General features: G+C 40.1%; 1 protein-coding gene across 6 annotated transcripts in view; it reads right to left on the minus strand.

Moving 5' to 3' along the window:
• Nucleotides 1–783: 783 nt before the first annotated feature.
• Nucleotides 784–21770, minus strand: part of MAPKAP1 (MAPK associated protein 1) — a 174561-nt gene continuing 153574 nt past the window's right edge. For all 6 annotated transcript variants that reach the window (XM_075060430.1, XM_075060426.1, XM_075060431.1 and 3 more), the window contains 3 exons: nt 16653–16790; nt 5660–5757; nt 784–2287 (listed from right to left, as the gene is read on the minus strand). In XM_075060430.1, the coding sequence (XP_074916531.1) occupies nt 2162–2287; nt 5660–5757; nt 16653–16790 (362 nt within the window). In that variant the 3' untranslated portion in view covers nt 784–2161. The remainder of the gene's footprint in view (nt 2288–5659; nt 5758–16652; nt 16791–21770) is intronic.

Here is a 21770-nt window from a genome sequence, read left to right on the forward strand (position 1 = left end):
TTCCACGAGCAACCTTTTCACTCAAGCATGTTTACAGGGAAGTTACACCCACACAAACCCCACTATAACACACAAGTGGGGCACAAACGGAGTTTGCCTGTGTAGACTGTCACGTTGTACACACAAGTGATTGTTTACCCACACGGGGCTGAAAATACGGACATTTTAAACATTTTTAATGAATTCAGCATCCTGAGGTATTAATACAAGCAAAGAGCTGCCCACACTGAATGCTTTTTTATAGTAATTGTATCTAGGCAGACAGCAACAGAATTCGATTCACTGGCCCTTGCACAACACTGATACAAAACCTCTGTACCATGGGCGAGTGATACTATTTCTATTACATGCCACTTTACAGCTCAGTTCTAAGAATTAAAACTGGCTGACAAAGAGCATGTTCATGTCGCTTTGTGAACTATTTAATGTTAAAATGAATTGAATTAGCTATTTCCATTGCATGATTTGCAATTTCCTTCTCCACTGCTTCTTGATGCATTTGTACATACAAATAGTTAAAAACATAAGTACCAGACTATAAAAGATTAGTGTCCCTTACATTTGTCTTCCATTATTACTACTCCACAAAGTCAAAGTAACATGGGAGGAAAAGGCCTTTTCTGCCAATTAGCAAGGAGGATCAGCATGCTTCTTGCAGGAGAAACGCGCTTCTACAGCTCTTCCAGGCGCGGTTTCATTCACAGTTCTTCTGATGGAACAAGCGAAAAGTTTAGAAATTTTAGACCTTTAATGCAACATACGAATGACAAAATACAGAATTAACTGCCTTAGTGTTTATTCCTAAACTATACATTAAGGCTCAGAGAGAGAAAATTTTTTAATACAAAAACAAAGAAAGAAGTTCTAACAGGTTAAATTGTCTGCAGGTCAATCTCACTGCAAGGCAATAGAACATGGAGAATATTTGGTCTAACCAGCAGAAATCAGTGTGTGTTACAGATTTCTGGAGGAGGTTTTTCTTTATTCTTATGTGCAGAATCCTGCCAAGTGTTCTTAGCACAGCCATATGCATCCGCTTGATACAAAATTGAGAGTAACAGGGTCCCAGAGCTCTTATCTTTAACAACACACAGAAATTCATAAAAGACATTTATGGCGAACCAAAATGAACACAAAAGGGCAGCTACAATTCCCACTACCCACAGAAATATGGCACCCAACTCTGCAGAGATGGGCAAAGCTGGAACAGTTACAAATCCCAGTACAAACTAAGTCTTCATTTCGATTTATAAAACGTTTACTAATGTTAATACAAAAGAAAAAATAAAGTTATTTCTCAATCCTCAGATGAAAACTCTCTGAGAGACAGACCAGAAACTCAGCCCAATGAGCAGGAATTTCTCTGCTGATTCAGCCACTCATAATTACTGGAGACCCCATCGCCAAGAAGAAAGGTTCTTGGCATTCCATTCCAGAAAAGCTGCCATGGTTTTCAAAATACAAAGTTTACTGGAGGTAAATAACTTCCAACAAGACGTCTTCAAAGTAGAAAAATGCAGCTGCTAAACGTGCTTGAAAAAAAACCAGCCTTGGCTGTATAAGCATTTCTTCAAGAATCCACTGTGTGCAGTGACTGCGCCACTGTCCCTGGACGCAAACACGAGACACAACAGTCTGTAGCTTAACGCTACCCCTCCAAAGAACTGTGCATGAAATAACCCTGGAGAAAGATTACACCTTTATTAATAGTAAAAACAGATACATTTCATGTTTAGAAATTTGATCATGTCACAAGCAGTACCTGTGTGCACGCGTGTGTGTATAGAACAGATGTATAGAATTTATCTTTATCAGGCTGTGAAATAATTTGTAACCACATCTTTTCTTGTGATTGTACATAATATAGTTCTTAAACGATGCCAGCCTACATCCTCCTCGTTTCTAATTAACGGAATCGTAAGTGTCACAGTCCTCCTTCCGGCTGATATGGCTCTTTGTTTTTGTCATAAGGGAGACTTCCCGTAACCAAAGTGGGGTCATCTGTTCATCATGAGAAACTGCGTATTCCTGATTCTCTTCCTTGGCTGCTCCTGGCTGTTGGCAGTAAGAGCTCTGTAGTTCTGGCTCCCACCTGTCTCAGGCTGTTGGGAGCTTCTCCTTCTTCGAATTGTGTGGACAGTTTTTTGCTCTAGGCTAGACATTACTGCTGTCCTGATTTCTTCTCCTTCTGGAAGCTAAAGCTTGTTCTCCTGCTCAATTTTCTTTGTTTCTGAGCAAGATAATCTGCTCTGGCTGTACTTGCTCGGGATTCTAGAATATAGTTAACCTGGAAAAAGACGTAACAAAATTTAATTTCATTCTGGTGGAACAGCCTGAGAACACACAAATCTTCACATCACTGATCAGTGATTCACTTAAACCCAGCCCCAGAGTGATGCCAATGAAAAGAACAAAATAGGAATGGCACAGAACATTCAAACCCCATTGACAAGAGAGAACTCTTCTAATTTTGGGCTTGCAGACCCTCCGGTCTTGTCACCTTACAGGAATGGCTGTGCAATGTTACTGCTTGTAGCCTTCTACCATTCCTGGACGGGATGACTACATGAGATACAATAAAAACGCACTGGCTCACAGCACTTGATCCCTGTTGTTCTGCCACTTGTTAGCCAAATTGCCAGATGAATGTAGTAAGTCATGAAGACTCACAGTGCTCGTCTAATACATTAAGAGGCTTCAATAAAAGGTTTTATCAGCTTTAATACAAAACATTCTCTCTTTATGATGTTTGCATACTCAGCTAATCTCATACTTTCCATGTATTTTGGCACATATTACTTGATGAAAGCATTTTTAAATGATATTTAACAAGCTTACTATTCACTAAATTTATTATCTCCAGTGCTTTCTGATAATCACATAGATAATTTTAATGGAAGGTTAATGCAAGAATCAAAAGATAAAAATGCCCTTTGGTCTGCCATTAGCTGGTTAATACGCTGTGGCTTAAAACTTGCACAATTTTATGCACTGTAGAGTGTTTCACTTTCATTGCATATTACAGCTTAAGGCATAAAAATATAGCAAGTTTTCATGGTCAATAAAGCCTCAGTCTTTGTCACTTGATCATGTAACGAACCTAATTTGAGAAGTCTAATTTCTTGGCATCTGCTAAGGCTTGCAGAATGAGAAAGAAATAAAGGCTTAACTTGAAAATGTATTTATGAAACAGAAAAATGCTCTATATAAACAAGTTACAACATAGGTACAGAAAGATAATATATTATTGTGTTTAATAAGATCTGTGTCCTGAATATTCATTTTACCCATATCAAGTCTGTCCTTTTAGCCTTCCAAAAATATATTGAATGCTCCTGGATATATCAAGACTTCTGGAGTGGAATTGTTTAATTTAAGACAAGTAATGATAAAAATTCCAATGTAAGAGTTCACAATTTTAGTGCAAAAAATAGTTAACCCATATTTTAGTGTATTCACTAAAATGCTTTATCACATGTCAGTTATTTAGCACTTCCATAACCTTTATACAGAAAACACTATTAAACAAAGGGAATAGCATATAAAAATTATCACTTAAAATTGTAAATTGCTACAAAAATAATAAGACTGCAGAAAATTAAGTTTAATCTTCCAACAGTATTATGATGGTTTGTTTCGGAAAGGAAATCAACCTGCTCATATAACAAGTCATTATAAAATCAAATGGGTTATGACAAAATATACTTAAAACATAAAATATTTGGGGTAGAAGAATTTTCTTTGTATTGAGATATGCACTTGGGAAAACATTTGTTAAATGAGCAAGGAGAGAAGTTTGTCCTGCCAGAATTACAATTCTCTGCTTGATCCTGTGTTGAAGTCATAAACTTGGAATTAATCTCTGCCCATGAAAATTATTTGGATGTCAAATCCTGGTTTATAATTCTACTAGAGTCCTCATGAAATCTTTGAATAATATTAACACTGGCTATCAAGAAAATCCTGAAGTGCAGTGGAAGTTTCGTTTAAATATTCCCCATCTCTACTTAGAGGAAGTTCCTTTTGTTAACTCCACTGAGAAACTGCAGGAAGCTATTTGAAAGCAACTATTAAATAAGTTCACTGTTTCCAGTAATGCTAGGGTTCCCCCCTTTCCTCATCTGGTGTGCATATACACCAGGCAGTTCAAAGAGCGCTATAGTCAAGCACTCCCCCAGCTTTGTATTAAACTAAGCCACCACTGCTGTGAAGTTGATACCTATTGCTCAGTTATTTAATTGCAGGTATAATTTGAAGAAGTTTTTCTCTGTTGGATAAACTGCTAGCTGTGTGGGCTCAGGTACCTCACCTGTAAAATGGAGATGATTATAAACTATTCAGCAACCTCACCATGGGGCAGGGAAGCTAAACTCCATGTTCATACAGTGCTTGTAGATTCTTGTATCAGAGGGGTAGCCGTGTTAGTCTGTATCCACAAAAACAAGGAGGAGTCCGGTGGCACCTTAAAGACTAACAGATTTATTTGGGCATAAGTTTTTGTGGGTAAATAACCCACTTCTTTAGTCCTAATCAACTCTGCTTATGTGATAGAAGTGACAAATCTTGAAACCTTCCATGCATGGACTAGGCTCCCCGTCACCCATCCACGCAGAGGGCACTTTTTAAACAGTAGCCCTAACAACAATCTTAGGGACTGAGCTGCCATTCTGCTGTGCCTGGTTTGTGCTGTTCTGGGTGCAGAGCCACCAGAAATCTGGTGGAGGCAGTGCCCTGCGATTTCTCACAGCAAAGGGGGATCCTCCTGTGACTTAAAGCCCTATTCTACCCCCAGCATTCAAAGAAGAAAAGGAGTCTGACCAGCGTATCTCCATGCCCGGGACCCTCAGCACCCATAACTGTCTCTTGGCCAGCCAGGCAGGCTTTAAAGCTGGGACAACTTGTCCCTGACTAGCCCGTGTTGGGGGACATAAGGTCACTTAAAACCCCCTTTGGATCCTCCCACCAGACTTGTACTGAGCAGACCACGGCCAGCCAGGAACATTTGCCCCAGAAGAAGGGAATAGTGCAAGGGCCGGTAGCGTTGTTTTGGGCACAAGGCCACATCCTGCATGGCTTGGATTTAAAACTGGCTTACATGGGAAACTAAGTGCTAGGGGGGAATTACTGAAGACAGGTTATACTGCTACCAGCACAAACATATTTTCTAATGATTCTGAGGAGGACATAGGAAGCAAATAGTTAAAGTTTAGCAGTCACACCGTATGTCCTGGTTAGTAAAATCCATCGATGCCAGCAAAACTCCAGAAGGATTTAAAACACAGGGCACATGCATCTGGGAATGGTTGGTTTCTTAAGGGTTAATTTGTATCTTTAAATATACATCAAAAATCTAAAGGTAAACTACTTAAAGTAAAAATTTGGTAGGTTCCAATTCCACAGAGAAGTGACATCTTCCAGACTATTAGGTACATCAGAGCTTATAGGAAAAAAAGACTGTACACACACTTAGCCTGTCTGAAAAATGGATCCAATATACAAAGTCCAGAAAATTCAGTGGTAATCAAATAAAAGTCTCTCAGCACGGCTTATGCTTTGCATTATCCACATGCATTGAGAATCTTCTGAATATTTTCAGTTTTCATGTCTAATGAACAATAAAACACCTTGAATTCTGGATTATATTAAATTTAATACCCACCTTCAGGACAATTTCATTGATGGTAGCAGCATCTGATTCAAAGTAGAGGTGTTTGTAGTCATGATTACTTAGATATGTAAGTTTAAATATTGCATGACCTGGAAAGATAAAAAATACAGTGTTCAAAATACTTCTCTAAAGTTTTAGCAAAGCTCTTGCGCTCGACAGAAGAAAACCACAGATGGTGATCTTAGCATACCATCCGCACAGCAGAAGGAAGCAATGAAATGCTGACAGGCTTTTCATGTCATTTCAATTTAAGGCAAGTGCTGGCTTACAGGAGCAGCTGAACTCTTTTCAATAAAGTTCATTTCCCCACTGTAGGAAATGCAAAAATCTATCAAACGGCTAGTTAGGTCCCATTCAGCCCTAGACTATATTTCAGTTAAATTACCACATTAGAACTCCTTTATGAAACTACCCACTGTATAATCATCACATGTAGAAGATAAGTGTTATATTTAAGATAAAAGGTCAATTAACCCCAGAATTATCACTGTAAAAATTAAAAAAAACCCAGCTGCTTAAGGCTAAATAAAACAGTGCTGTAATTTTAAAGAAAAAAATTCTGTAGCAATGATATTGCAAAACAGATCTTCCCAGTTAGAAACACGGCTCTTTATTCTAGGGTAGTTGAAACCAAAATTTAGTCATGCTGTGTATTCATGTACCATCCGACTGACAGCCTTTATTCCTGCTGAGCCAAAGAAAATAGTTTTACTGATTCAACTGGCAACATTTTGGTGGCAGGTAGGCAAATCTCTGTGGCTGGCCTAGTGGAATGGCACGGAAGCTGGTGACCTTTACATTAATGTGAACAGAGCAGATGTCCTAATGGCAGAACTCACAGGAGTGAGTTACCATATAAACATAAATAGTTTCAAAATTAAAACTCAATGCATCCTGTATGTAAGCGTTTTCATCAGTTTTCATTTAATTTATTCATTTCAAAGGCCAGTTACCAATCCATAATGTACCAGCCACATTACTGTAAATTCACCTCTTTCCCGGAGGAAGCCTTATTTGCAATCTTATTTATGTTATCTAATTCTTCAGATCTTCAAAAATCAACTGATATATGCTAGGAAACCATGGCCAACAAATTTGAGACCTCAGTATTTTATCATGGCTGTTAATTAAGCACTATTATGATGCACTAATCATGAATATAAATTCTCTATTGAAAAATTGGCTAATAATTAAAAAAAACTTTAAATCATTTGACAAATGAAGCTTTGGTAGTATTAAAAATGCTGGAAGTCTCAGCTACAGGCTAATCAGTATGTTAATTCATTCACGACTGGCTACTGCTAAGGACTGAATTCAGCACCTTTTAACATTCTAAGAGTGCAACTACACACACACACACGCACTATTCATAGAGACATAATATAACTTCGTAAATTATCAACTTTCATGGCTTTTTATGGTACAAGGTGATGTTACACACTGGAATTTTAAAATATGGCAGAAACTACAGCCAAGAATCCAAAGGGCTCTATTCACTGCTGGTAATGGGCTAGGCTTCTTCACAGCACATACCGAAACAGGTCCTACCTCGAACTGTCACTTCACTAGCCCACCTGGAACGGCTCACTCTAGGTTTGCTTCTCTCCTGTCCCAAAGGTACTTTCTCCCAGGTCGTGGGCTGTGACCATGTAGACAGATTATTCTGGGGTGTTCAAAGCACCTTTCAACAATTCTCAAACACAAAACAGAAATGATTGCTCAACCCCATTTTGTGGTGGAAGAGGAAGCACACTCAGTGGGTAGGTGATGGACTGGCAAGCAGGGGACATTGGCTCTATTGCCAGATCTGCCACTGATCTGCTGTGTGACCAGGGGCTTTTCAGGGCAGGGACCGTCTTGTACTCTAGCAGGGTTTGGTTGCAACCTCCAGGTACCAAATATTACTAACAACAATAAGTAGTTGCAATGTATCAAAACCTGTATTAATTCTTCCCCTGCTCACTTGGCCAATCAGAGTCCGAGGGCACAGTCTGCTTAAAAGCTAAATCCTCCACGGACCCATGGTCACGGACGGGTCTGAACACAGGGCAAGTGGGGTGTTCTGCTGTGCAGAGAGCAGGGGACTGCAGCTGGAGGCCCTCCTGGGGGAAATTCAGGAGGTTGAGGATGGAGCAATGGTGTTGCCACTGGATCAAGTGTATGGAACTCCCTGCAGAGCAGCCTGCACTGGGAACAATGGGACGAGAGAGGGGGTGAGCTTTACCCTGTCTCCAGCTTAAATTACCTAAACTCCTTCTACCCATTTAAGGGCTTTTCCTCTCAAAACACGTGAATATGCACAATGGGCCCAGATGCAAGCTGCAAAGACAACATCTCTCTCACACATGCACCCATCTCTTCAGTGAGAAGGAACAGCATTAAATTGCTACTTCAGCTCTGTATTGCAGAGGTGTAAACTACATATTATATAAAGAATTAAAAGAATCACTGCAGTCCTACAGTATATTAACAAGAGTAGATAAGCAATAATGTTGTACGGCAGAATATTAATAAAAAGAATACGAGAGACAATAGGCTTGCTTGAAATATGGAAAACAGGCCAGCGTCACATTGAAACCTTCCCTAGCCCTCTCACCTCTTGTTTAAACACGTGATTTATTCCTTTTTTTTCAGCTGCAGTATTTATACAGCTGACAGAAGCAGAACACAGAACTTTATTTCAAGCACTTACTTTTGGATTTTAAAGAGTCAGCCTTTTCAATGACAATTACAGAGCAATACATGTCAATAACACTTTTATTGTGCTGTGTAACAGGAGGCAGAGTTCAATCCATCACCCCAGAGGTCTGGCAGGCCCCAAATCCTCCTGGAGGAGCACACAGAGGAGAGATCTAGTTTTTATGCCCAACATCACCTTGTTCTACACTAGAAGCACTCAGTAATATTTTAAAGAGAGGCATGTTAGCTAAGATGGAAACAAGTAATTGGTTACCCTGAGAACAAAGAATTTATGTTGTGGTGTGAAGGTCTCTTGAAAACACCATAAAAAGAACTGAGCTTCTCCATGAAAAAGAGAAAATTAATAAGAAAGCCCAGCACAAAAGGTGATGGGCTGCACAGAACATAAACCAGAACTAGATGGTGGAGCTATCAACCTAACCATACGATAGGTTGTTCCACGAGGCCTGCTCCACTACAGCAGCCGGCTGGAGCATTTGCAGGTGCAGCACATTGCGTTCATGCTCCATCAGTTAGGGTTGCAGCCCGATTTCCTGCTTCAGAAAGCAAGCGCCAACTGAGACATTGCTGATTTCAGAAACAGTGAAACAAAATGGTCTCATGCCACTAAAAGGAACCCCAGCAATTTGGGGCTATATGTGGTTAATAAAATGACAAGTCTAGTTACCTCCAAAGTTTAGTATAAACACCTAATGCTAGTTTGTGGAAAGTATTTGTATAATCAGCGATATAGGTGACGCCAGGTTTATATCCTCTGACAGGTGATTTACAAAACATTCCTTTAGAAGGTCGCATTACAGTATTATGCTCGTGTGCTTCCACATCCATATTATACTGTTCACGATGTGAAATATTAGTTCATTGAAACAATCAACTAGCACTTTGTTTTGTTACTATTCTGGCCAGATGGAATTTCTGAATTGTGAGGGATGGATTGATTTCCATTTCCAAGAGTACTTAAATATGTGATATACAGTTCTAAACCCTCTTAATGTCACCCCTGGTAATTCAGAGATCAATACAAATTTCAATATTTTCATATAAAGACCATCTGAAGACAAATGAGCTCTACTGTACCTTGTAGAATTCAGATAGCACGGCCTCCTACGAACAGCTTGGTTATAGTCAATTCTTTTAAATAAGCCTTGCCTGCCCTTTAATGTATATGGTTGAAATGAATATGTTCTGCTCCAGCCCAACATCTCTGGCATTTCCCTTCCTTTCCCTTCCCGCCTTCTGAGATCCCAGAGAAACGAATGAAATGTGAAACACTAAAGAGCCCTAAGCATTCATGTCTGGACATCCAATCCCTCAAAACTGGGAGATGTTCAGAGCTTGTTTGATCCAACAGGAGTCAGCACTATTACCACCACATTTTCATTGTAACCTCTCATGTTTGATGAGGAAAATATACTAGACTTATACAAACGGGTATTTACATATGTTCTCTTTAAAGAACATTCTATTATTATCCTGTTCACGTTCTAGAGCTGAGACATGCTGTCAAATTTCATTTCCTGGAACGACTGTGCAGTGCCATGAAATTTTGAAGAATTTCAGTTTTTACAATAGTTGGGAAATTTTTCCTAGAATTTCTGGAAAATACAAGTTGTGCTTGGAAAAATGTATAAAAGCTTTGTAAAATACATCTTGCTTCCATTCACATAAGAGAAAGAAGCTTTTCACTTTGACAGAAAAAGACATTAAGCCCTTTTATGAGGAACAATTTTTCACCAGTTTTACTCTGAGTGGAAACGTTTTTCCCCCAGAGTTCAGATGTTACCAACAACTGCCAGCCAATTTTACTCTTTTTAAAATTATGCACTATCTGAGCCTAGCACAATGGTGCCTTCATCCCTGATAGAGCCATTAGGAGCTACTATATGCCAGTACTGTAGTATAATAATAAGAATAATAATCTGGACAGCTCTTCAGTTTATTTAACTGGATGTAAACATCCATCCTGGAAAGGTGCATCTGTTAGAAGGAGAGTCATATTTCAGAAGGAATGACAACAACAGAAATTACGGGTGAAATCTTGGCCCCACTGGAGTCAATGACAAAACTTCCCCTGTTCACGGTAGTTGCCAGTAGGTCACTCGACAAAGCTGCTGTGAAGTACACCTCATGACAAGGAGGTGAGGACAACGGACTATAATATGATGCCCACTAATACAAAGTATAAACAGGCAGCTCTACTTTTTCTGGTTTATTCATTTCTTTTGGGGACTTGCATATTCTGAGAAACTTTCTCCATAACTCAGGTCCTTTACATTCCATTACCATCTGTTTAAGGAAACATTATTACAGTGGGAGCCTCCACTCCAGGATCTGTGAAAGCAGAGCTGCAATGAAGCATGTGCTGCATGTGACCATTTTAAAGTCACATTGTGTTAGCTATTTACACATGGGGAATTTTTTCAGTTTTTATCCTTTCAGAAATTATATCAAAGGCAGAAATCTAATAAAGGTTTTTGCATGAACTATGAAAACTGAGGTGGAACCCAGGATTGCCCAAAACCTCTTCACCAGCAACCTTGTTTTGGAAAGAGATGATAAATAAATCAAGATGCACTAAGCAGTGCTTCCACATGGCAATCGCCTCCTTCATTGCATCTGCACCTCATCAATCACGCTATTGTCTGCTTGAAAGGCGAGCCTTGTAAATGTCATATCCACTCAAGCCCAAGGAGAAGCGAATCAAAATGCAGCAAGGAGTTTTAATTGGATAGTGTAATTAAACTAAAAAACCCCAGCAGACTAGCTTTGACAGGATAGATGAAGACCCCTTTTAATAGGGCTACGAAACATTTGTTAAAAGGATGAGGCAATACACGTCCTGATTGGGCTCCAGAGTACTTTTATGAGAAGGCTATTCAATAACGGATGTATTTAATGAGTTAAAGCTAAGCTCTATTTTGTACTCAGGCAGGACTTTATCTTACCGTACGCTAATACATCACAGGGCTGAATCTATTAATAAAGAGTTACCCTTAAATTAACAATCCACAGCTACAATATTATAACTTCGTAACTATAACCTGATATATATCACACATCATGAACTGCTCACTGCAAACACAGTCTCTATTATTTGCTACAGTAAATAGTTGTCCAGGCCAGTCATTAATTCGCAGGCATGGACAAAACCCTATTTGCCTTGTAACCAGCCACTTTCTCTGGTGGATCAAGCTTTACACAATTAATGCCAACCCAACATGGGGTGACCTTCTGGCATTGCCAGTGGTACAACAAAAGCAGCATCAACCTCTGATCTACAGTACGCCACACATGGATTGCTCTGATTTTTAGCCACGTCCCCATCTAGCCTCCAATGATTTGAGCCCACAGTGTCCTGCAGACACAATTACAACTACAAAATCACGTGTACTTATTCACACCTGCACTTGCACCCATTTAGATCTCTACCTAGCTACTTTATGGGTGCAAACAATTGTCCATGTTGAATTACAATTGCTGTTATTTCTTACAGTTATAGTCTTCTCAAGACTTCCTCTCAGCTGAGCCTACCTCTGGCTCATCTGATCAAAAAGCTATTGCCTTGGATCATGTATTGCGGGTGCTGTGTTATCCCTGGAAAGGACCACAACTCTGGTAACCACCAAATAAGCAATATTTTATTCACAGCAACGTCATTCACAAAACAGCTCCAGTAATTACTCTCGCTCCACTGAAGGGACCCAGGGCCCAGTGTGCTAGATATTAGATATACTTGCTGACAAGGTGCTAGGTGCAGATCTGAGCACAGGATGTTCATGGCAAGAATGCACTGGCTAAAAGAAATCATTCAAATATTCCATTCCATTTAAACAAAAGTGAGAAGCTGTTTAGAACTCTGTGTTCTAAAAGAACTGACTGGCTGCTCTTACATTCATTTAAACAAAACATTCTATATGCTCTGTATTAAGGTTTTCAGTTGCTCTTCTAATCAGTTCTTTCATAATGCAACAATAAAATCATTAATTTAATATTATGCAATGTATATAATCTGGAGGAACATGATGCTGAATTAAAACTTCAAATACATTTAGCTTTAAATGAAAACTCTATAAAAGCATTTCAGCCATCAATTTGGCTATCACTTACAGCCAGTATGAATTCTGCTGGAAAAGCTATTTTCGTGCAGATGTGGAATTCAATGGGAAAGACTGACTCGTGTAGCAACATCAATCAAAATGTCGGCTCTGTTGGCAGCTATCCACAGTAAGGCAGGTTCAAAGGTCACAGGATAAAGAAAAAGCCAAGCTCTGGTTCAGCTCTAATATCTTCTCGCTAGAAGTCTTGCAAAGGTACCTACCCCCTTCTATATCAGCCTGCTTTCATTAATCTTCTTGCCATCTTCTTTAACTAGTCATGCAGAACCGCTCGATAGCAAGACATAGAATGGGGAGGCCGTATGTCTATTACCGGGTTAACATTCTGTTAAGCCCCAGTGCAACAATGGAATAGGAATCTAAAGAAAACCTTAAACTGCAGGGTTCAATGCAGGCAATTAAATTACAACTTGAAATTACCGATATATCTGTGACCTACAGAACAGAATGCTTTTGTTTAACCCACCTTAGCATTAAGGCTACTCGAGCTAACGAGCGATCCTTTTAGTTTAATAAAAAATAGGATGATAAAGAATCATTATTCAGTAGTTTGAATTTAATTAGTAAATGAAACAGATTTCTGCAGATGTTGGCAAGTACTTGGGAATGGAAAAAAGATTCATTCAGTTTGGAGACCACAATTTTACCAGACTAATTTATCCTCAATTTTACCAAAAGGCCTTTCTTGAAACTAATAATCCCCTCAAAACTTCAGTGCTTGATCAATGTTTTCTTTCTGCAGATGTTGTAGTAACCTGGTAACCTTAAACCTTAACAGGAACAGCAACAGCATGCATCGATCACAACCCACACTTTGTCCGTAGCGCACTTTTTAAAAATAGGCAAGGGTCAGTGGCACTGAAGTTTTACCTGTGTTCAAATAATGTAAGACAATAACAATCAAATTTCCTTTAAATTACACTATTGCAAGGGGATATAATTGTATTAAAGCTATTATGTTGCTTCCTTAAGACTTTATATTATGTACACTTAACTGAGATACAGAGCTCTCTTTAGCTATGAAAATGACAGCTACTTTATTAAGGTTTAAATCTTATTTCTTAATGATAGGATGCTTCCTTTCAAGATTCAAAACCTGCAGAATCTTTTGTGATAATCAGATTGAACTTGATTTAAACAAGCACTTTATACAGTGTTTGCAGATTCTAATGGTACTGGGTTTAACTAGTAAGGCCATTACCTCTTCCCCCTGTCTGAATTCAAGAGGCCTGACTTAATTCAGAAATAAGACACTAACGCTCGCCTAATGCAAGGGCACACAACAACTCTCAGACATACCCAGCACTAACAGCAAACTAGATATTGAAGCTATTTCAAAACAAATATATATTTGCACATTGACTTTAATTAGATGCAGCCCTAAGTTTTGTGAACTTGTGATAAGAAGTTTCAACTACTTACCCCAACTCCCAAAATTCATCTGTAAATATTCAAAAACTTGATCTCCAAAGTTCCACGTCCTTTACTACTCACAGGGGTATGGCTATAAATCTTCATTGCATGAACTTACTTTACAGTGAGACATCTGAGTTTAAAGGAAAGGAAGCTATATTGCCCTCCCACCCCCTTTATACGCCATTGCTATTTTCAAAGAATTCTCTCTGGAAACTCCAGGGTCTCCATACTCTGCAAGACACAGTAACCGTACCCATGTTAGTTACCTGCATACTTCTGGGAAATTTTTGCATACATCGTCAGACACACTGATCATAATGACCAAACTGCTTTGACAGTAGCACTCCACGTTAACATGAAAAATTGGCCATAGTTGGAAGTTTTTGAAGAACATCTCTTTCTGTTCAGAGATGTGACAAGTAAGTCTAGCAGTGCAGTGAACAACCTCATTATAATCCAACTGCTAATGTCTCCAGAGAGCAGTCAGTTTAATAAAACATCCAGTATGTTTTCACACAATCTAACTGCAAGGCACTGCACAAACACTGTTACATGTTGCAGTGTGCTTCTGAAAGACTAGATGAAGCACGCTTGTGTTACAAGAGATAAAAACATGGAAACAAAATATATTGCAGAACTCAAAACCCTTATCTTTTCTCAGCCTTTCATTTGTTGCAATAATTCATTCAAGGAAGCTCCAAGAATAATTTTTGATGTAAACTCTGCTACAAACATATATCACTATGCTGATAAAAATCACAGGCAAAACTTAGGAAATACAGTGAGCTTCACTCCTTTACTCTGCTAAAATAACTTTTGCTCTTTTAAAATTCAATAGATACCGATCTGCCACTAAGAGTGCGCCAGAATGCATCATCCTGGGATATCACACCACAAGTCTTTTGTATTGCCCTAAAATAATGCATTCTGGGGCATCTTTACTGGACCTTGTAGAGGTGCAGATTTCAGGAAGAAGAAAAAGAATTATTTTCACCCTTTAAAAATAGATAAAATCTATTTTAATACAAAAATTGTCGGGATTGTGATGTGAAGGAGAGGAAAATCAAAATCTCCAATATTACAAAGGTGTCTTTGCTATCTCCCATCCGCAGCCTTTCCTACTTCAATGTCTGCTACTCCAAGCCATCCTCTAGCTGGCTCCTTACTTCTCTGGAAGGAGTTGCAGTTTGTTGTAGTTGGGCAGAAGTGTCCCTTCCAGCAGCAGCATGTGCTACCTCTGAAGTGCTGACAGTCCCCAAAGACTCCCCCCCATCATTCCAACTGCAGATCTTTTGGATGCAAACAAGTTTAGAGACATATGATGCCTCCTAAGCTAGTGTGGTATCAAGCCCATGACAAAAACCTAGATTTTCAGGACTGGATTTTTAGATACAGCCTGTTTTTGGCTGTGTGCACAATTTTGAAACGACATTTTTTTGCCATTGAAATTGTGGGTGCAAACCCAGAAGCGTATTATGAAGCTGGGTTGACACCTGGCTGAAAGTCCAGCCTTCAAGGATTTTGTCAAGAATCGCACATTTTGCCACACCATTGCTGACTGGCCAACCTTGCTGCTAAAGCTCTGCTCTGCAGTACTCCGAAGATAAGGCTAGGCAATTTCAGACTGCTCGGCCACTAAGGAAGCTGTACCTCAGGATCACACTCACATGGAGTACAGTGACAACTTGCTGGAGGGATGCGGGAGAACGATTGGCTTGACCAGAGATACAGAAACAGGGGAGGCAAATGAAGTGGTGATTCCAAGGATAATATTAGCATAATCTTTAATGAAATCTGTGCACCCACAATCTCATCCCTTCAAAGTAACGTGACCAACTCATTACCCTAGTAAGTGCACATTATGTTTTCTCTATCTCACTGCTACACTAAGGGTCTTTCACTACCCTCATACAAAGCATGTATGTACTAACATCTATAATATATTTAACTTCTTTGTCATTTTGCATCATTATAATTTGGGGTCACTATCAACAACTATCTATTTTTCGTCTGTGCACAAAGAGCTTGTTGTCCTGTTAGTTCTTTTAATCATCGATGGTACAAATACTACAATGCAGCATTCAACCAAAACATTCAGGCCTTAAGCTCAACCCAGACCTCACTTTGCTGTCTGGTGAAACACTAGTGTCCTATGCATGCTTTCTGGTTACCAACGAAATCACTTACTGCCCTGGTTCTTAAATATGGCCACTGCTTTGCTGAAACTGAATTCTTTGAGTCAGGTCATGCTCTCAACTGTACTAACCCCAGAACTGCAGCTATTTTGGGATGTGCTGTGTACATTTGAGATTAAAATCTACCTCTAAGAACATGTGTTCTTTAAATTCATTCAAGCTGCTACCCAAAGGCTGCTACAATAAAAGTTCAAAAGCAAGCGCAATAATGTTGGGAAATGTATCACAGCCAAGGGGTTAAACCTTGGATCACAGGAAATAGCAATTTCCTGATGGAACACTACTGGTGGATACTGATGTCAGGACAAGAAATACTTAAACAGGGTCAGACCTTCAGTCTACAGTAAGTAGCACTGAAATGCCCTTGTTAAAATGATATCTGTACATAACACCCTCTACTATAATACAACCAAGTCCGATATAAAGAAATTTCATATAATGAATAAAACACACCTATGAAAAGAAAAGGACATGGTGGCAATATATTCTCTTGGCACCTAGCACATACTGTGGGAGAGAGGGAGAGAGCAGAGAACATAAATAAAAAGCACTACTCACTTGGGCTTTTTTCTTCCGCAAGGTCACAGGCACAGAGGAGTTCAGAATCGATCGAAATGGGTTTCTGCTTAATCCAAAACTTAGTGCTGGCCTTCTGATTAGTAACAGGGTCTATCTCTACCTTGTCTCCAGAGATACCTGAGAATCAGAGGGAATAAAAAGCCCCAACAGTGGACTGTATAAGTGATTTCATATCAACCATTTGACACACTTTATAAATTGTACGTAGGATCAAAGTATATTGTCCTTTTGGGCTTTTCGAAAGAGCAGGAGTGTTTGAAGCCAAAAAGCAAAGTAATTATCAACCTGTATACATAACCTTTAGCAAGCTAGGTGCCCTCCTAGCTTGCTAAAAAAAAGCACTACAGCAAAAGAAGAAGCATCAGGAAACACATTTCACAAATATGTAAGCACAGCTGTTCTGAGAGTGGCTGCTAAATGGATTATAAGGTTTATAGAAAGACGCACCTCCTGTGTTGTTTTTTCAAATCACCACTATTATATATATTTACTATCTCAGAAGACAACAACCATTGGTAGTATTTGTTTGCTATCCAAACAGATTCTTCCAAAACAGGATGTCCAGTCCTGGGGATTGTATGCATTTTTACACTTCTAGCAATTTAGAGCCAACCCTAATTAGGCAGCTTTGAAAGCAAGTAATGGGCTCTGTCGCTCCTGGCACAGAATTTGCCTGTTTATGGGCATAGGCTTCCCCAGATGGCTGCATACTACACTACTATATGTCTAGGTGAACCGGATACACACACAGCACATTAACACTTCAGGGGAAGAACATGGAACAGAGAGAATCCTATAACAGACAAATCCTGAGAGTGACTGTAGAAAATGTTAACTATATCATCACTTCCAATTTTATTTCTGAACTTGTGAAAGACGGAGCAAGGAGAGTTAACACTGTGCTGGAATCTACCCTGCAATATATACTGGAATTTATGGCAGTCTTTATCACAGAATTACCAAGCAACAGCCTTGCTGTGCTGCACCGAAGAGTACAGGAGCTCATTGTTTAGTTTACAATTACAAGTCTCTGTTGACATGACTGAACAAGCCTCTCAGGATCCCTTTCATAGTGAGACCTGTGTGGAGCCTTAAAAGTAATTACATTTTTAGGTCATGACTTACAGGTCAAGGTCACAATGAAATAGGGAAAATGGAGCAAGCGAATAAAAAGTAGTTAAAATAACAACATGTTGCTGTTGCTTCTCTGGGAAACTCGCAGAGATAAACGTTTCCCTTCCAAGGCCTTTTGTTCAGATACTTTGGAAAATGCTATGCCAGGTTTGGCTGGAGTGTAAGGAAAACTTATTTAAACAGGAGATAATAAAAGAAAAATATGATGGTAGCTTACATCTATCTATCTAAAACCTCTGCCTCTCCCCTCTCAAAAATGAAACCCCAATTGATACATAAAAATCTGTTTCATTTGTACTTTATTCAATTATAAAACCAAAATGCACAGACAGCAAAAGGCAGATGCCCAGAGCATGCATGTTCCTATGGTCCTTTGTTTTAACCCTGGTCATCACAATATGGTTTATAGAGTGCCACAAACAATTCTTACTTTTTGATTTAGCAAATGCATCAATTTGTCCTTAAACAACATCCCTCACATCAGAGATACCATATTTCAATTAGGCAGAGTGTCAAGAATTTAATTGATGCTAGAAGTGTTAGATCTAGATATCGTGAGCAGACTGAAGCTATATCAGGAGATCCACTTTATCAGAAGATTTCACTCCAGAAAAATTTTATAACCCAGTTTTATTTTTTATTTCAGTGTAATCAATAATTGGCCAAAATCTAGACATTTTCTGCTTCTCAAAGAAAATTATATTTGAAGTTGAGGAGAGAGTTTTTATTTTTATGCTTGAAAAAGTCAAGACAAGTTCTACAAAATAAATGTACAAATCCTTTTCTTCCTCCTTGCCTAAAGCAAACAAAATATCGTCGCTACTGGAAACAGCTTTTAAAAATTTCATTCTGTGGTCCTTCAACTGCAGAATTCACAGAGTCAATATTGTTAATGTAGATTGTTAATTTGATAGGATGTGTCAGGTAACTCCACTGGAAAATTATATAAAACTGTTCCAGATGAACAGATGATAGTGACATGAATTAAAGTGATAGAACAATAGTGGAATATAAACCAGAAACGACACCCAAAGTGGCTGTTGATTTATTGCCATACTGAGTTTGGTTCTGGGCTTCCATGTATATTAGTGCTACAAATCTGGGTCCATTTAGCAGAGAGATGCTCATACATACATCACCAGCTCCTGCTCCAAGCCAAGGTCACTCCCCATTGCATCAATCTTTTCAGCAGAGGCTACTTCACAACCCATGGATTTTGTAACCATCTCAGATGTAACAGACTTTCCTCCTCTTTCATCTTTCCTTTATCATGTAAAATACACTTTAACTTCTATTATTTTTATCTGCAAATTGTTGCTGTATCCTTCATCTATTATTTCTGCATCTCGGCATCATTTGCTTTAGCCTGCACACATCCACAAGAGCACATTCTTTGTCAATGCTGTCTGTTTGTGTGTTACTGTGCTCCAATATGCATGTATTTGAACCCAAAATCCATGGAGTATTAGCTAGTTCATAAAGCTTACGCAGTTTCTGCTTTACTCTCTGAATTAGTCACATTCACAATCAAGTTAAATGTATTATTCCTTTCATGTAGCTATTTTATCAAAACAAATGGTACAGATACAACAACCCAGCACTACCGTTGTGTTCTTGCTGTTTTCTGTGCTAGGATTTGGAATGGGACATTTTAATAACATACTTTGCCACCAATAATTTTTCAAATCAATATCCCTCCTTTAGTTTTGATAACATAGTGCACAAATAAATACATCTTTTCCTTACTGCATGCTGGAAACTGAGTAGAAATGTTGACAATACAGTACATGTGCATTATGATGTGACACAAGTTAATCATAAAACCCCAGACCCTGTGACTGCTGTGACTAAAGCTTTCAGCTCTAATAAAAGGTCAGCCACAGAGCGGTCATTTCTTCCCTCTATAACTCCTTTTAGCATCAGTAAGAATTACATGAAGGTGTATACACTCCTGGGCATTCCTCTCAGCTCTCTGGATAAACCCAGAACCAGATTCTCTCACCGGTCTTACAAGGTGCAGCGTTTCTCAGAAAATCAAAGGGAAGAATACACAGATACTTACAAAACGTAGCTTATAGCAGAGGTTCTCAACTTTTTTCTTTCTGAGGCCCCTCCAACATGCTATAAAAACTCCATGGCCCACCTGTGCCACAAGAAGTGTTTTTCTGTATGTAAAAGTCAGGGCTGGCATTATGCGTAGCAAGCAGGGCAAAGGCCCATGGCCCCAAGCCACAGGGGCCCCCCCACAAAGCTACATTGCTCAGGCTTTGGCTTCTGCCCCGGGTGACCGGGTTCAGGGCCCTGGGCTTCAGCCCCATGCAGTGGGGCTTTGACTTTCTGCCCTGGGCTGCTGCGAGTCTAATGCTGGCCCTGATTGGCGGCCCCCCTGAAACCTGCTCGTGACTCTCCAGACCCTTGGTTGAGAACCACTGGCTTATAGTACCACTATTGGCCACCCTGCTTTACACAATCAAATCTGCTCCTTTAAAATGTTTATTTCCTTACTGATGGCTTTGTACAGGCAGTTATAGTAAAAAAAAATGGACTTATTGACAAGTACATTATTACAAATATAAAGCTATGCAATTTTAGACACGGGCATTACTCCATAGCCAAATTTCATAAACTTTTTCAGCAGAGCAGGTATTACACTATATGCAAACGCATAGAACCTATTTGTGACAGGGTGTATAGACCCCACATTGCTAAGGAAGGTGCCAGACAGGCCTTGTGTGCATGGCTAGCCCTGCCCCTCTGACCCTGTTAACCAGGTATGGTAGGGAGGAGGCCTTTAAAAGGGAGGTAACTGCAGTCAGCTAGAGGAAGAGATCACCCTGAGCAGGAAAGTGCTGAAGTGACTCCTGAAGCCACAGGATGGACTCTCAGGGTATGGCTACACTTGGAGGTGTGCAGCGCTGGGAATTACAGCTGTGTTTGTACAGCTGCGTAGGGACAGCGCTGCAGTGTGGCCACACTGACAGCTACCAGCGCTGCAGTGTGGCCACATTTGCAGCATTTGCAGCGCTGTTGGGAGTGGTGCATTGTGGGAAGCTATCCCACAGAGCACCTAGTCCCATTTTGGCGCCATGGGTTGTGGGAAGGGGATGGAAGGGTGCAGGTCATTCCACTTCCTGTCCCAACATCCCGTGGTGCATCGCTTCACATCCCAGCAGTTTGGCGCCATTGTGAGTCTCTGTGCAGTGCGATTTATGTGGGAAATGGAGCCCGAGCTGCTGAGGACTTTGCTGATGAATTTCGCCAGCACATCACGTTTGGCAGTTGAGCTATTCCTTCAGCTCCAAAGTGACAGTGAGGATTCCGACGATGATATCGAGTCGCCTGACGCATGTGACACTAAATTGCTTGTGGCAGTAACGGACATGCTCAGCACAGTGGAACGCCGCCTTTGGGCTCAGGAAACAAGCACTGAGTGGTGGGATCACATCGACGTCCTGCAAGTCTGGGCTGACGAGCAGTAGCTGCAGAACTTGGATGAAAAATAGCCACTATTCATGGGACTGTGTGAGGAGCATCGCCCCCACCCCCTGCGGCGCAAGGACACAGTAGATTGAGACTGCCCTGTCAGTGGAGAAGTGGGTGGCTATTGCAATCTGGAAGCTGCTGGCAACTCCGACAGCTACCGATTGGTCCGGAACCAGTTTTGGAGTGGAAAAGTCGACCCTTGAATCGTTTGATAGCAAGTTGCAGGGCATTTAATCGCATCCTGCTAGAAGAACCGTGATCTAGGGCACGTGCAGGACATTCTGGATGCTTTGCACAAATGGGTTTCGCTAACTGTGTAGGGGTGATAGATGGGACGCAATATTCCCTATTCTTCTGGCACCTACCGCCACCCGGCATCCGAGTACATTAATCGGCAGGGGTATTTCTTATGGTTTCCTCACCACGGCGCTTTGTGGATTCACCGTGGCCTTCTGACATTTAAACAGGGCTGGCCTGGAG

Source organism: Chelonoidis abingdonii, chromosome 24 (assembly GCF_003597395.2).
Source record: "Chelonoidis abingdonii isolate Lonesome George chromosome 24, CheloAbing_2.0, whole genome shotgun sequence".
Classification (NCBI taxonomy): Eukaryota; Metazoa; Chordata; order Testudines; family Testudinidae; genus Chelonoidis; species Chelonoidis abingdonii.